The sequence below is a fragment of the Podarcis tiliguerta genome (genome assembly GCF_965153285.1).
Source record: "Podarcis tiliguerta genome assembly, chromosome: 7".
NCBI classification, from domain to species: Eukaryota; Metazoa; Chordata; class Lepidosauria; order Squamata; family Lacertidae; genus Podarcis; species Podarcis tiliguerta.
The window spans coordinates 75,028,323-75,042,578 of NC_139540.1; the positions used below are offsets into that span (position 1 = coordinate 75,028,323).

Genomic DNA, 14,256 nt, shown 5'->3' on the forward strand with positions numbered 1-14,256 from the left:
AAGCCAAACCTCTCACACCTGTAATAAATAAACTTGTTGCCTAATTGAACCCATAAACCAAAATACTTCATGTCAGTGTGCTTTATTGTTCTCCTGGGAACTTTGTGGCTTGGGTGCCAGTATGGGAAAACCCAACCGGAAGACCAATTGTATATTGAGGAGGTAGTAATTCTAATATGGTTACCCTTCTTGCCTCTGTTCCTTCCCCCTCCCTCCTTCTTGTGTTAAGTTTTGATGGTGTAAGAACCGCCTTGCATTTGGCAAGACAGTGCCTTGGTACGCAACCTTGTGAAGAGAAACCGATGAACTAACTCCGTCTTCACAAACCTCTCCTGGCGGTGATGCTTTCTCTTTGCAGACTAGGAATTCCTGACCTCGGCATTGATGAGAAATACAAGATAATCCTTCAAAACTATGGTCATGACATTGAGATGGTCTCTAAGCTGTACTCCAAGCAAAAGAATGACCCACCGCTGGGGCGCAACCTTCCTCCTGTGGCTGGTAAGATCTTGTGGGCTCGGCAGCTGTTCCACAGGATTCAAGAACCCATGGATCTCTTCCAGAAGCACCCCCTCGTTCTGCAGACAGCAGAAGCCAAGTCCATAATCCGCAACTACAACAGGGTGGCCAAAGTCCTTCTGGAGTTTGAGGTTGTCTACCACAGGGCTTGGCTTCAACAGGTAAGATGGCGTTCTTGTTGTTTTTGTAGTGGAATTCAAGTGGTATGAATTGATGCTAGAGATGGGGAGAAATTTGAGTTCCTGTTTAAGGCAAGCTGGCGCAATTCACACTTTCTGAAACACTACACGAACCGAAACACAGTTGTCCCCTTTAAATTTACACTTCTCTGAATTTTGCAATGCAGTTCTCCAGCTGAGTAGCATGTACAACAATGGGCACATTAATGTGCAGATTAGTGAAAATAGTATACAAAATGTGTTCTCTTGAGTGAAATTGCTCAGCAGAAATGAGTATATTAGATTGTTTACTAATCTGGGTGGGTTTATTGCTGCCAGGATTCAGTGGTATAATATAAAGTTTGCTTGTGGAAAGTTCAGTCTTTTATATCTTGAGTTAAAAGGTTCTCAGATAGCAGGACAGAGAGACTCCTGATTGAGGTCTTGAAGAGCCATGATCAGTGAGATGAAACCGTATAAGATTAGATGGACCAGTGTTCTGACTCAGTATAATTCCCCCCCCCCTTATGTTCACATGGGTTATTCAGTGAAAGGTTTCTGAATATACAGCATGTGAGAATGTGCATGCAATGTGTCAACAGCAGCTTCTGTCTCTGGCAAGGCTAGCACAGAAATAGGGCTCCTTGCTTCAGGAACTCTGGGAGAGGAGAACCAAGATCAACATTGGTTCAGAGCTGGGCTTGTTGTGTAGCCATGAAGTGTAAAGTAAAGGTAAAGGGACCCCTGACCATTAGGTCCAGTCATGGCTGACTCGGGTTGCAGCACTCATCTTGCTTTAATGGCCGAGGGAGCCGGCGTACAGCTTCCGGGTCAAGTGGCCAGCATGACTAAGAGCAGTTTGAAAGCACACCAGAGCAGTGCACGGAAACACCGTTTACCTTCCCGCCGGAGCGGTACCTATTTATCTACTTGCACTGGTGTGCTTTCAAACTGCTAGGTTGGCAGGAGCTGGGACCAAGCAATGGGAGCTCACCCCGTCACCGGGATTCGAATTGCCAACCTTCTGATTGGCAATTGGTTCTGTGGTTTAACCCACAGCACCACTCGCGTCCCGCCATGAAGTGTAGAAAGTGCCATTTCTCCAACCTTGCTGGATGTGAATGTTGAACTGCAGTTTGCTAGAACCATAGAACTACAGAACTGCCCAGTAGCTTGCTGATATGTTACTTCCTCTTCATTACTTAGGGTGGGATTTACCTAATGAGCCCCATCAGTGGAATTGCAGTGCAAGGACTTCTGCTTGCCCAATGGGGTTTTCCCCCTCGCCTCCCCTACGGCCCCACAAATTGACTTGGGTGTATGTGTTGGGAGAACCCCCATAGCAGCACATGGGTGGAGGAGAGGGGAATCATTCCATCTGGTAATCTGAAACGCTTGCGCAGACAGAACAATTGGAAGAGCGCAACACTGAAACCCACCCATGAGCATGAAGGATTCTTCTAGGTATTTTTGTGGGGTTCCAGGCTACTGAAAAGGGCTTCTGGGGCTGTATTTTCCACGCAGGATGGCTTCCTCAAGTGCATAGCATAAAAGGCATCAACTAGTTGTGTCTTCTAACTTCATCCTCAAGCCAGTCTATAGCAATCAAAAGTCTATGGAAAGCTTCCAGATAGTTAGAAGAGCAGGATTCTGAGACTGGTTGCATCCCAGTTTCTCAGATGGTTAGATTGGGCTGCGCCTGCTTTTGTGCATGGCAGGGGTTTTCAACCAGTGAGCCATGGCACACTGGGGTGCCTTGAATGATGGTCAGGGGGCCACGGGCAACACAGGCCTCTATCCCCGTTTCCCTCCCTCCCTTCCTCTGATGCCCTCTCGCATCTCTGCCTCCCAAAGGCTTGCCTAGCTGTTTGTTGAGGCAGCCCTGGCTATAAGCTCCTCAGGTGAATAGTGTCTCTGGGGTTGGCCAGGGGATGCTTCCCAGGCCCCTGTGGGGTCGTGGGAGGAGGCACCACTCTTTGGGGTGGGGCTGGGGCAGTTTAGAGACCAGGGGTGGCAGTTGTGGCTGCCCGGAGGACTCCCAAGGAGAGGGGAGAGGAGAGTAGGCTGAGCTCACAAGGGAGGAAGCTCAAAATAGGGTGAGGGGCTGCCGGCTCTGCAGGCAAGGGGTGGCATAACTGGGCTCCTGAGCCCTACAGGGCTGCATCAGAAAGAATGCAGTTGGTCAAGGGAGCTGTGGACCCCAAAAGGTTGAAAACCTCTGGTGTAAGGTGATAGTTTTGCACAAAGCCAGATGCGAGCTCCTCTTGATGACAGTAATGTCTGTAACATATCTTGTCTGCAGGTCCACCTAACTAGAGCCGGGCTTCAGGCCTCGTTATTGGTGAAAGCTCCAGAGCCAGGAGAAATATTTGTCAATTTTGACCCAGAGATCCTCACCTTAATAAGGGAAACAGAGTGCATGTCACGCATGGGACTAGACATCCCACCCTTTGCTGTTGCACTTCAACAGAAACGTGACTCCTACAAACAGAACTTCAATAAGCTGCAGGTATTCTTGGATTTCTTCCACCTAACTGTTGCATCTATGGGAAAGTCATCTCGCTGGTTTAAGAAGATATCTGATGTCCCAGGATAAACTATCCTCGTGCAGTCTTTTTAGTTTACTTCATGCGGTGTTTACATATGACCCTTTAGAGATAAAACAGTTTTTTAAGGATCTCCGGGATGTGCCAGTAGGTTGAAATCCTGTCTTGTTTTAATTGCTATGTAGTCTTTCCTACTGAATTTATCTATATGTCGCTAAATTTTTCTTTTTCTTTTTGATAATCATTTTTATTACTTTTCAATTGCAATCCAATAACAGCCTCATTATAACAATAGCAATTTATAATTCAATTATTACTACCAAAAGTTCAAATACTGAATTACATAATTTAGATAAGGTGGCTCCCCACGTGCTAGAATTGTTGGCTGGATTATTTGCTTTATTTCTGTGTTCCAAAATCTTATTAATTTCCATTACATTCCAGTCATCTTAATAATCCCTTATACAACAACTGCAATATTCGTAACATCTATTCGTGTTGACACATTAAATGATTATAAAACTACTAGTGAGGAACTCAAACTATATCCTCATATGTCACTAAATTTGATTAGGTGTTCCCTCCGGTAAACTTGGAGGCTTATCAAGTATAATGATGAGATGAACTACAGCAAAACCTTAAAAAAAAAAAGAGTATCCTTGCAAATTGTCATATTCTTTGTATCCTGATACCCTTTAAACCAGGTTTGACATACTGTGACCCACCCTGTCAGATATAGATGGCTGCCAAGTCTGCATCTACACAACTATAAAAAAGCTGTGAAAATACTCTGAAAAAAACCAGTTTTAAAGCTCACAATGGAAAATTTCATAGAATTCCAATTTCAGCTCTACAGCGGCATCTGGTGTCACAGTGTTGTAACACATTTATAACGTTTTATTTTTACTAATGTAGCTGAGTCCCAGCAGTGGCTTTTTCCAGGATAGCAAAAACAAGATGGTTATAAAATATATTGCCAGGCCACAATACATGGTTGATGGACAACTTGTGACCCAGTCAGTTGAACGTAGTCCAAGTATGTCTTTAATCTGTAGAGCAGAACTTGACAAGATAAAGTGGATAAAGGGTTTTTTTTGGTTCGGCAGGCACATTTGGGATTTTGAGAGCATGTTGTGGGTGCCTATCACAAAATGGCTGCTGTGGGGTGTGTCATAATACAAAATGGCTGCCGTAGGGTGTACGGCATAACACAAAATGGTGGCCGCATTGAAAAGAGACAGGGCTACAAAATGGGGAGGACATGATCCACCAGTAGGAATAACACACATACTGAGATTTTTCGGGGGTATCTTAAGGGATGCTGGTACCTTTGAGTGCCATTCTCATGCTGCATGTTTACAATTCTTCCTGGGCCTCATTTCAGATGATGCTGGCAGAATACAAAAGAGTGAAATCAAAAATCCAAACTCCCCTTCATGTGCTAATGGCTCCTCATTTGGCGAAAGTGGATGATGCGATCCAGCCTGGTTTGACCACACTGACCTGGACATCCCTGAATATTGAGAAGTACTTACAGAATATTTTGGATAAGCTCGGTAAGTCTTATCATTAGGAATAAGACCCTTATAACCAATGAGCACACAAATGCAGTGCCTTGTTAATGATCAGGACTGCGGTTCAAACTCTGCATGTGATCTGTTCGGTCCTGGTGGTACAGCAAGCCTGCAACTTACGCAGGGGTTATGTTCCGGGGATCGCACCCAAAGCCATAATCATGTATAGTCAAAACCCATCAGGTTCAATGGCGGGTGAGATTGCCAAAGTCATTTTTCCATTCCACCCTTTTAAATTTATTGATTTTTTTTTTTTGCTGAATGCACACATGTTAAATGTGCGTAAGTTGCAGACTTACTGTATACTGTTAGGTGCAAAGCACAGACGTTCATTGGTGTGTTAAATGACATCAAGAAGAAATTAGTGTTTGGCCAGCTAGACTTACTGTACAATTGTTCTTTTGTTTCATCTTTGTTGTCTTCTCTACTGCCAGGATAAAGACTTTGAACTTCAGGAAGGAGTTCAGGAAGCTTATCACTATTTCTTTGTACTACTCATCCTTTTATCCTTACTTATAAGTGGAAATTATAACGATATAGAGTGTGATAGGTTATTTATTTTTAATGCCAAGCTAGATATTTAGGAGAAGACATGGGGCTGGGAACACCAGTTGTTGACCAAACCATTGTAAAGCAATAAAGAAAGCTTCTTACTTGCAGAGAAGAAGCTGTGCGTATGTGTAGGGAAAAGAGGTAGAGAATAGATTAAAGACCTGATCCATTGCCTGCTATTTCCATGCTTCAAATCATACCTTTCCCATATAGCTTTGCTGTGTGGCAGCACCAGCCATTCCACGTCTTGTAGCGTTAGCCATTCTATGGCTGAATCTACACATATGTAAAAAACACTGTGAAAATGCTTTTTAAAAACGTTTTTAAAATACAGTGGTACCTCAGGTTAAGTACTTAATTCATTCCGGAAGTCCGTTCTTAACCTGAAACTGTTCTTAACCTGAAGCACCACTTTAGCTAATGGGGCCTCCCACTGCTGCCGCGCCGCAAGAGCACAATTTCTGTTCTCATCCTGAAGCAAAGTTCTTAATCCGAGGTAATATTTCTGGGTTAGCGAAGTCTGTAACCTGAAGCGTATGTAACCTGAGGAACCACAGTATATGTGGAATTTACCATTAGCTCACCAGTGCCATCTAGTGTCACAATTATATAATAAACTTACAACACACTTAAAACGCTGTATTTGCAGCCGTGTAGCTGAGTCCCAAGTCTATGTTTCAGCCTGTGTGCAGTTTTGTTTCACTTCTGAAACTCTTAAAAAGTGATTGGTTTTTATTTTTCTTCTAATTTATTTATTTAATTTTATACATTTCAATAATTTTACAATCATTTCAACATTTCAAAATTCTACTTCCTTTCCCCTCTTTCTGCGGTTCCTTTAATTTATTTTTAATATCTTCTGCATATTCCAAATTAACTTTACTTACTCATTTATTTATCTACTTTAAATATAGACTCTTATAAAATTGTGGGTTATTACAGCAATCCTGCCAATGTTCTTATCTATTTACAGTTTGTTTGTAAATATTCAGTAAACCATTTCCATTCTTTTATAAAAAGTTTTTATATTTTTCAACTATCCTCTTCAAGATTTTGATGATGAAAAGCCCTCTCCCCTCTCATCTGGCTGCTACATTACACCCCGTAATGATGGTTTAAAGAATTTCCTAACACATGCTTAAAAGGGAGGGGAAAGTGGCTTCTGAAAGTACTCGGCCTAACTATATTTATTCTCTTCCTTGCCCTTAAAGCTGACCTTGAGCTGCTGCTTGATCGAGTAAATGACCTAATAGAATTTCGTATCAATGCTGTTCTTCAAGAAATGAGCACTGTGCCCCTTTGCAATCTCCCTGAAGACGATCCGCTGACCTGCGAGCAATTCCTTCACATGACAAAGGTATAGTCATCATGTACACCTAGCCTTCACTGAGGAAGTAAACCTGTGCCTGAGCTGCACCACTTTCAGCTACTTGCATTATTGCATGTCCTTACATACACACACACACTTCCCTGCACATAGAAAATAATGCAAAGGGCATTTCTGTTCACCCTGGAATGTTGCCTCATCAGAGCTGAGCAGATGCCTTCTGAAGACTGGCCTGTTTGTTTCTGTTGAAATGACATAGTCACAGTGAGTGTGGAGTAGGAATACCAGCCTGGGAATTGGGAGACTCTGGTTCAAAATCATTCCTGCTCAGCTATGCAGATCTCACTGGGTGACCCTGGGCCTGTCACTATCTTTCAAGCCAATCTGCTTCACAGGGCTGTTGGGAAGATAAAATGGATGGTGACAGCAGACATGTCTGTGTGTCTGTCTCTCTGTGTCTGTATAGACCCATATATGCTTCCCTGAGCTCCTTGGATCAACGATGAGACAAAAATGCAACAAAGACTGTTGGCTCTTTCCATGTGTTTATGTAACTCAAGAGAACTACATACACAGCTGTCTTGTTGCTAGCATTGCTAAGCCAGAATTAAACCTAATTGATTGACAGCTGCATGAATTACGATAGCTAGGAAGTGGAAGGGGCAAGGTGAATATAAAATGGAAGAATGGTATAAAGAGGTGTGTGATATGGTTATTAATGATAAATTAACATGTGCCATTAAGCTAATACAGGGAATATGCAGGAGAAATGATTTTGAGGAAATATGGAAGGTGTTTGTAGGATTTGTACTGTTAAAACGGAAAGGGGTCAAACCATTGCAACAGGTGTTGAAATTTTGGGAGGTTGGATAGTTACAACGGAATGGTCTCGGTGGTGGGGTGCATATATTTATTCTTATTTGTTTATTATTATTACTTTGTCAAAATAAAAAAGAAGATTTTTAAAAGAAAAAAAATTAAATCTAAATGATATTGGCATTTTTGCAGGAACTCTGTACGAAGGGAGCATGCACTTTGCACCTGAAAAGCTCATTGGTGGAGGAAGCAGCAAACGAGCTTATCAACATGTTACTGGACACGGAGGGGCAAATCAGAGGGGATTCTGGCAATAAGTTTCTGAGTGGAAGCAGCAATGAGGAAATGCATGAAGGTAAGGACTGGCATTCCACCACTGCTTGAGGCTTTGTTTGGCTGCTGGCTGGGCTTTCTGCCTTTGGCTCGGAGGGGCTCAGAAGTTGAACATACCTGTGTTCGGAAAATCCCTAATTTTGGCTGCTGATCCCTTATTTTCGAGGCTACTGGTCCCTTATTTTCAAATCTGTAAGCTGACAGCTATGCTTCTGACTCATATTAACTAGCGAATTACATAAGTGGCTAACAACAAGAAAAAGTGAGAGAAAGAAACAGACAGACAGACAGACCGAAGGCATGTTCAGATGAACACAAAATATCTCTAAGGGGGATGGGTGCATGTGCAAGCCCTAGTCCCAATTTCATTGTGAGTGTTTCTCCCCTCCCCTTGTTGCACAGGGAAGGTCTGTATAAAGTTTCTATTCATATTCACACAGAGCTTTCTGTGCGACTGGGGATTCGGGCACATTTCCTGTGCACATAGTCAAGATTAAGGACTGGTTGCTCAGAAGGCTACTGACTTAACTCCACTGATTACTGTTCCCAGGAGCGGAGGAGGATGGGCCATCGGACCCTTTAGCATCCTCGCACACAGCTAGCCAGATGTCAGCAGGCTTGTCTTCCCCCTTGACCAAGAAAAAGAAGAGGGAAATGGAAATGCTAGAGGAAGAAGCCCAAGAGCTGCTGTCCCATTTCAACCACCGCAACGTGGATGCTCTTCTGAAAGTTACTCGCAACACCCTGGAGGCCATGCGAAGGCGCATCCAAGCCTCTTCTATGTTCAGCTTCTTAGGTAAGTCTCGTGCCATACTCAGCAGGACAAGCTGGGCATAGCGAAACCACGGTTAAAATTTCAAACATCCCATCTTCTTACAAGCTGTTGATGGAACTGGCTGTTGGTGGCCTTAGGTGAGACTGCACAGTTGGATGGTACAATATTCGGCTTGTTTAAAGCTTTGCTTGTTTAAAGCTTTTTGAATTATGGTGCTGGAGGAGACTTTGGAGAGTCCCATGGACTGCAAGAAGATCAAACCTATCCATTCTGAAGGAAATCAGCCCTGAGTGCTCATTGGAAGGACAGATCGTGAAGATGAGACTCCAATACTTTGGCCACCTCTTGAGAAGAGAAGTCTCCCTGGGAAAGACCCTGATGTTGGAAAAGATGGAGGGCACAAGGAGAAGGGGACGACAGAGGACAAGATGGTGGATAGTGTTCTAGAAGCTACCAGCATGAGCTTGACCAAACTGTGGGAGGCAGTGGAAGATAGAAGTGCCTGGCGTGCGCTTGTCCATGGGGTCACGAAGAGTCGGACACGACTAATCGACTAAACAACAACAACAAAACTTTGCCAGATCAGCCAAGGCCAGCTCAAGACATTTTGCCACCTGAGGCAAAGGGCTAGCTGTTGCCTTACCTCCCCAATTCCACGCTGAAAAGCTCATTAGGCTGCCAGCTGAATCTTTCCCCTAACATACTGTATTTCACTGTCCCCCAAGGGCAGCAGGTTACCTTAGGGCAGGCTTCCTCAAACTTGGACCTCCAGATGTTTTGAAACTACAATTCCCATCATCCCTGACCACTGGTCCTGCTAGCTAGGGATTATGGGAGTTGTAGGCCAAAAACATCTGGAGGGCTGAGTTTGAGGAAGCCTGCCTTAGGGGATACCGGACAGGCTGCATGCTGTTATTTGAACCGGCAATGGACTTACCGTATTTTTTGCTCTATAAGACTCACTTTTCCCCTCCTAAAAAGTAAGGGGAAATGTGTGTGTGTCTTATGGAGCGAATGCAGGCTGCACAGCTATCCCAGAAGCCAGAACAGCAAGAGGGATTGCTGCTTTCGCTGCGCAGTGATCCCTCTTGCTGTTCTGGCTTCTGAGATTCAGAATATTTTTTTGTTTTGTTTTCCTCCTCCAAAAACTAGGTGCGTCTTATGGTCTGGTGCATTTTATAGAGCAAAAAATACAGTATCTCCTGGACAAGTCCTAATTTTTAGCATTGAGGCTGATTATTCCATCCTCTGCGTCTCCCCACCGACTTGTGTGCTACACCATAGTCTATGCACAAAGCAGACTTTAGCAATCAAACAGAGCAGATAAGGTTCCCAGGGCACACAATCTGCTTCCCCTTGACATCAGTGGGATAACTTCCCCCGATGCTAATGGAGGTGGACTGTAGCTTCCTGAATATTACTCTTTCATGCAAAAGGGGGAAAGAATGCAGACAGATTGGGGACAAAGGTGCTTTGAAGTTCTGCAGTGCATTGAAAATACATGCTAGTGCTTTCTTTATGAACCGCTGTGGGTTTTGATGAGGAGCATGGTTAAATAATCCTAGATGTCTGCGTTGACAGAATGCTGCTGTTTAATCAGAGAAGATATGGCGTCGAGCAGACTTATGCTCTCTCAGCATGGACACCACACGCAACCTTGTTTGCCAGCACACCGAGACACAGTGTGTGGGCCACAACGCAAGTGCTGCAAATCCTAGCATACTCCCGCAATACAGATTTGTTCTAGTGAAGGCACATCATGGGAACGTCTATGGGACTGAGGATTGGGTGTGTTGGGTGTGCTTCTGCTGCACATGTAATCTCCACTGTCAGATTGTTATGGTGGTCATCTCCTCTTCAGGGCTGCATGGCTAGCATGAGCTGGTGCATGTGGAATAATGGACACTATATGTGCAGGGTCTGTCTGTGCTGAGTCATATAAGGATTTACAAGGAATAGTTCTTTTTTTAGTTTACCACCCCAAGCCAAACCAGAACCATGGACACCTCCAGTGGAAACACTTTTGGAGTGTCACCAAGTCATCTGTATCAGGGACTGGACTGAAGAGGAACGGTGGGGGCCATCCCCTTCTCCTGAACCTTCCTGAAATCAGAAAGATAGTATAGATTTAGAACAGTGGTTTGCGGAAGGGCATAGTTCAGAGGCTGCAGAGGGAAGAAGCTGGGAAATACTGGAAGGGGAGAGCAGGAAGAAGGAGAAGCACCGGGGGAGAGCCAGCTGACAGACTCAGTGTCCTTGGAAAACATTCCTGCCCCCGCTCTCCCAAGACCAGATGGGCATTGAGGGTATTAGAACAGAGAGCTCAGAGGCAGAAAGCTCCGATTAACAGACGCAGGAGTGACGTCAAATAAGGGAGATATAGGGGAGTGGGACTTTACTTGGAGCAACACCATCATTGAATAGAGGCTACATTCTTTCTCTGTGTGAATACTGAATAAATTATGTGCTAAGGACTCTTTGTATTTATCTGCATTTTTGGCTCCCACTGGGGGAGGGATAGGGTTCCCTGAAGACTTGACACCTGGAGATTCTTATTTTTCTTCAGCAGACTGTCCTGGATTAATAATGGTTTGTCTGTCTTGCTGTCAGGGACTGTGCTGCAGAGGGCTGCACTGAGGAGGAGTGTTGGGAGCCTCGCCCTCCCCCTGTTCCTGATCTGGATCTTGAATCTTCCCAGGAGCAGGAGGACAGTATAGATTTGGAACAGTGGTTTGCAGAGGGACATATTTCAGAAGGCAGAAGCTGGGAAATACTGGATGGGGAACAGCTAGGAGACGAAAAACTGGAAGGGAGAGGATTAACAGATTCACAGTCTCTAGACAGCATTCCTCCACCACCCTCCCCAAAGTCGAGAAGAGCTCAGAAAGTGGCAGAACAGAAAGCACAGAGGGTATAAACTCAGATCACGAGATACAAAAGTGCCATAGATTAATAGGGACAGAAGGGGGTGGAGTCCTTAATTGGGAGCACCACCATTACTTAGGAGATGTGTTCTTTGTTCTCTTGCTATGATTATTATAGTTTCTAACTGGTAAGAAGACTTCTTTTCCTTTGTTCTGCTTATCTACTGCGATGGGGGAGAAAGCTGATTCCCCGAAGCCTGACACTTGCATTTCTTTTTAGATAAGGAGAGTGCCTCCAAGCAGAGACAGAGTGCTCAGCCCATTTTTAAGGCTAGTGTTATCCTTTCCATTCCAAATTTTGCTATGATGCCCACACTTGAGGAAGTACAGCAAACGCTCAACAAGGCTGTGGACTGCATTGTAAGCGTCATGAAAGGAGTTGGCCAGTGGAGCAAGGAGAGGCTATCCAAGGTATGGCACCTCTGTGTTTCTGATAACTTTCCTGATAAGATACATTCAGGTTTGGGTACCACATAATCTCCCTCTCCCCTTTGTTTCTGCCCAGCAAAAGATGCTAGAAAGTAAAATGGCTGCTTTGCGAAATGAAGGAGACAGCGATTCCGAGACTGAAATGAGACAAACTGAAGTTGGAAATATCCTTGGTAATACTTTGCAGCACTTATGTATGAATCTTGCCTTTATTAGATATACTGGCAGAAATCTGTACTTTAAAAAATTGTTATTAAGGAACATTTATGGTAACTTAGATCTCCTAAGCAAGTGAAGTTTACAAGGGTTCTACATAATTTTTGGAGGAATTCATGAGCAGGATCCTGCAAGCAGGCTGACGTGTGCAACTCGGGATGATTTTTGCATGTTAAAACATCAGCAAAACCAGATGCATTAGTCCCCATGTGTATTTTTTTTGCCACATTCTATAATATATGGAGGCCCTCAAAGCCTGAAGTGAGGTGTAGCTTGTCAACGTAAAAATGAATACATGTCAAGAGACCTTGTCTGGAATCCATATTTAACAAATAAATAAGATAACAGAATCACCAGGAGAAGATTGAAATGTTCTCCAGGAAGCAATTGAACAAGAGCCTATTACTTAACTTAGCATCAATATACTGCAAAGCTATCAGCATGTGATTTTAGGCTGTGCTTAAGTTTTTAGAATGGTCAGCACAATATATAATGAAGATGTGTTTTGACATTTCTGATTTTGTCTCTGAGGCCTAATGTATTAATGTGATGACTGCAATTTTTCCCCGCTCAAGACACTGCTTCGGATACAGCCTCTCTGATCTTGCCTTCTCCTGTCCAAAACAAGAACTACTACAAAAGCATTTCAGAGAATAAGGAAATAATTAAGCTGATGTCCGTTCTTAGCACATCTATCAATTCCACCAAAAGGGTAAGTAAATGTGTAGAGGGGATCTTTAAGTGAGGTGGCTGGTAAAAGGAAGTAACCAAACCGGGAAGAGAAAAGAGTCACAGAAAGGGATGGGGAGGAAAGTACATGGAAAGCAAGAGGAAGAGGAGGAGGAGGAAGGAATTGGCAGAAGTCAGTGGAAAAATGGGACTGCAAACATTGTTCGGAGTGTCAGTTTGAATTTCTTAGTGCAGAAAGTATTGATCTGCTGTGTAGAGATCTTTCCTATTCTAATTAGTTCAAGAGGGTTCTGGAAGCTTCTCTGTGTGAAAGAAACAAGCAGAAGGTTTATGATGTTTGGGTTATACCTTCAGAGAAGCTGAGTGCAGCTGGCTTGAACTGGTCCTGTTTAAGTTCATGCTCTTCTGTCAAGGTCATGCTGACTATAATAGTAAGGCCAGAAGGTGTCCTGTTTTCACTCTTTCTATCTCTTTCCTTCTGGTGTGGTGTTCTGTATATAGTATGCTTAGTTTTAAGTTTCAGCTTTGTTATAAGTTATTGTAAGTTTAAGTTAAGTCTGCTGCAAATGGATTTCTTACAGACAGCGCCAATCCTGATTTGATTAGATTTGTTACCATTATGCTCATTTGCCTTCAGGAGCAGTAAAGCTCTGCTGGATTAAATACAGTGGTGCCCCGCAAGACGAATGCCTCGCAAGACGGAAAACCTGCAAGACGAAAGGGTTTTCCGTCTGCAGAGGCGCTTCGCAAGACGAATTTCCCTATGGGCTTGCTTCGCAAGACGAAAATTGACGAACAATTTTGAGGGGTTTTTTTGCTCCAAAACCCCTTATTCTGAATCGCTAAGCTGCTAGAAGCATTTTAGCAGCAAAACCGCTAATCCCCCCCCTTAAAAAGCCGTTTTTAGCCCTTAAAGTGCCAACAGCGCTAATAGCGCTAATCCGTCAATGGGCTTGCTTCACAAGACGAAAAAACCGCAAGACGAAAAGACTCCTGGAACGGATTCTTTTCGTCTTGCGAGGCACCACTGTACAATTGGTTCTGGTCTATTTTTTGGGAATCCTGCCACGTATTTAAGTTTATGTTGGAATCTGCTCTGCATCAATATTGAGTGGAATTTCCATGAGAAGGAGAGGGTGGCAGAATGCAACTATTGCAGGTCCATGTCTGACCTGGGCAGCCTTCTGAGCTAGCAGAATTCCACAGTCCTCGAAATGGGGAAAATAACAACAAATAAATCTCATTGGCTATAGGTGCTTAACTACTTTTGCTTTTGGCTTTGTGACTTTCCTTACATTGTGAAGGAAAACACCCTATCAAGAGCTTTGTCTCAATACATGCCTGAAGGCCTTTTCTGTACCAGACCATGAACGGAAGGGCTGTTCTGGGTCCCTTCC

General features: G+C 43.8%; 1 protein-coding gene across 1 annotated transcript in view; it reads left to right on the forward strand.

Moving 5' to 3' along the window:
- DNAH5 (dynein axonemal heavy chain 5) overlaps positions 1 to 14,256 on the forward strand; it is a 159,857-nt gene that overhangs the window by 37,029 nt on the left and 108,572 nt on the right. The window contains exons 14-22 of the mRNA XM_083449239.1: positions 359 to 680; positions 2,980 to 3,186; positions 4,608 to 4,779; positions 6,561 to 6,706; positions 7,685 to 7,847; positions 8,376 to 8,621; positions 11,745 to 11,935; positions 12,030 to 12,126; positions 12,745 to 12,881. Coding sequence (XP_083305365.1) covers positions 359 to 680; positions 2,980 to 3,186; positions 4,608 to 4,779; positions 6,561 to 6,706; positions 7,685 to 7,847; positions 8,376 to 8,621; positions 11,745 to 11,935; positions 12,030 to 12,126; positions 12,745 to 12,881 — 1,681 coding nt within the window. The remainder of the gene's footprint in view (positions 1 to 358; positions 681 to 2,979; positions 3,187 to 4,607; positions 4,780 to 6,560; positions 6,707 to 7,684; positions 7,848 to 8,375; positions 8,622 to 11,744; positions 11,936 to 12,029; positions 12,127 to 12,744; positions 12,882 to 14,256) is intronic.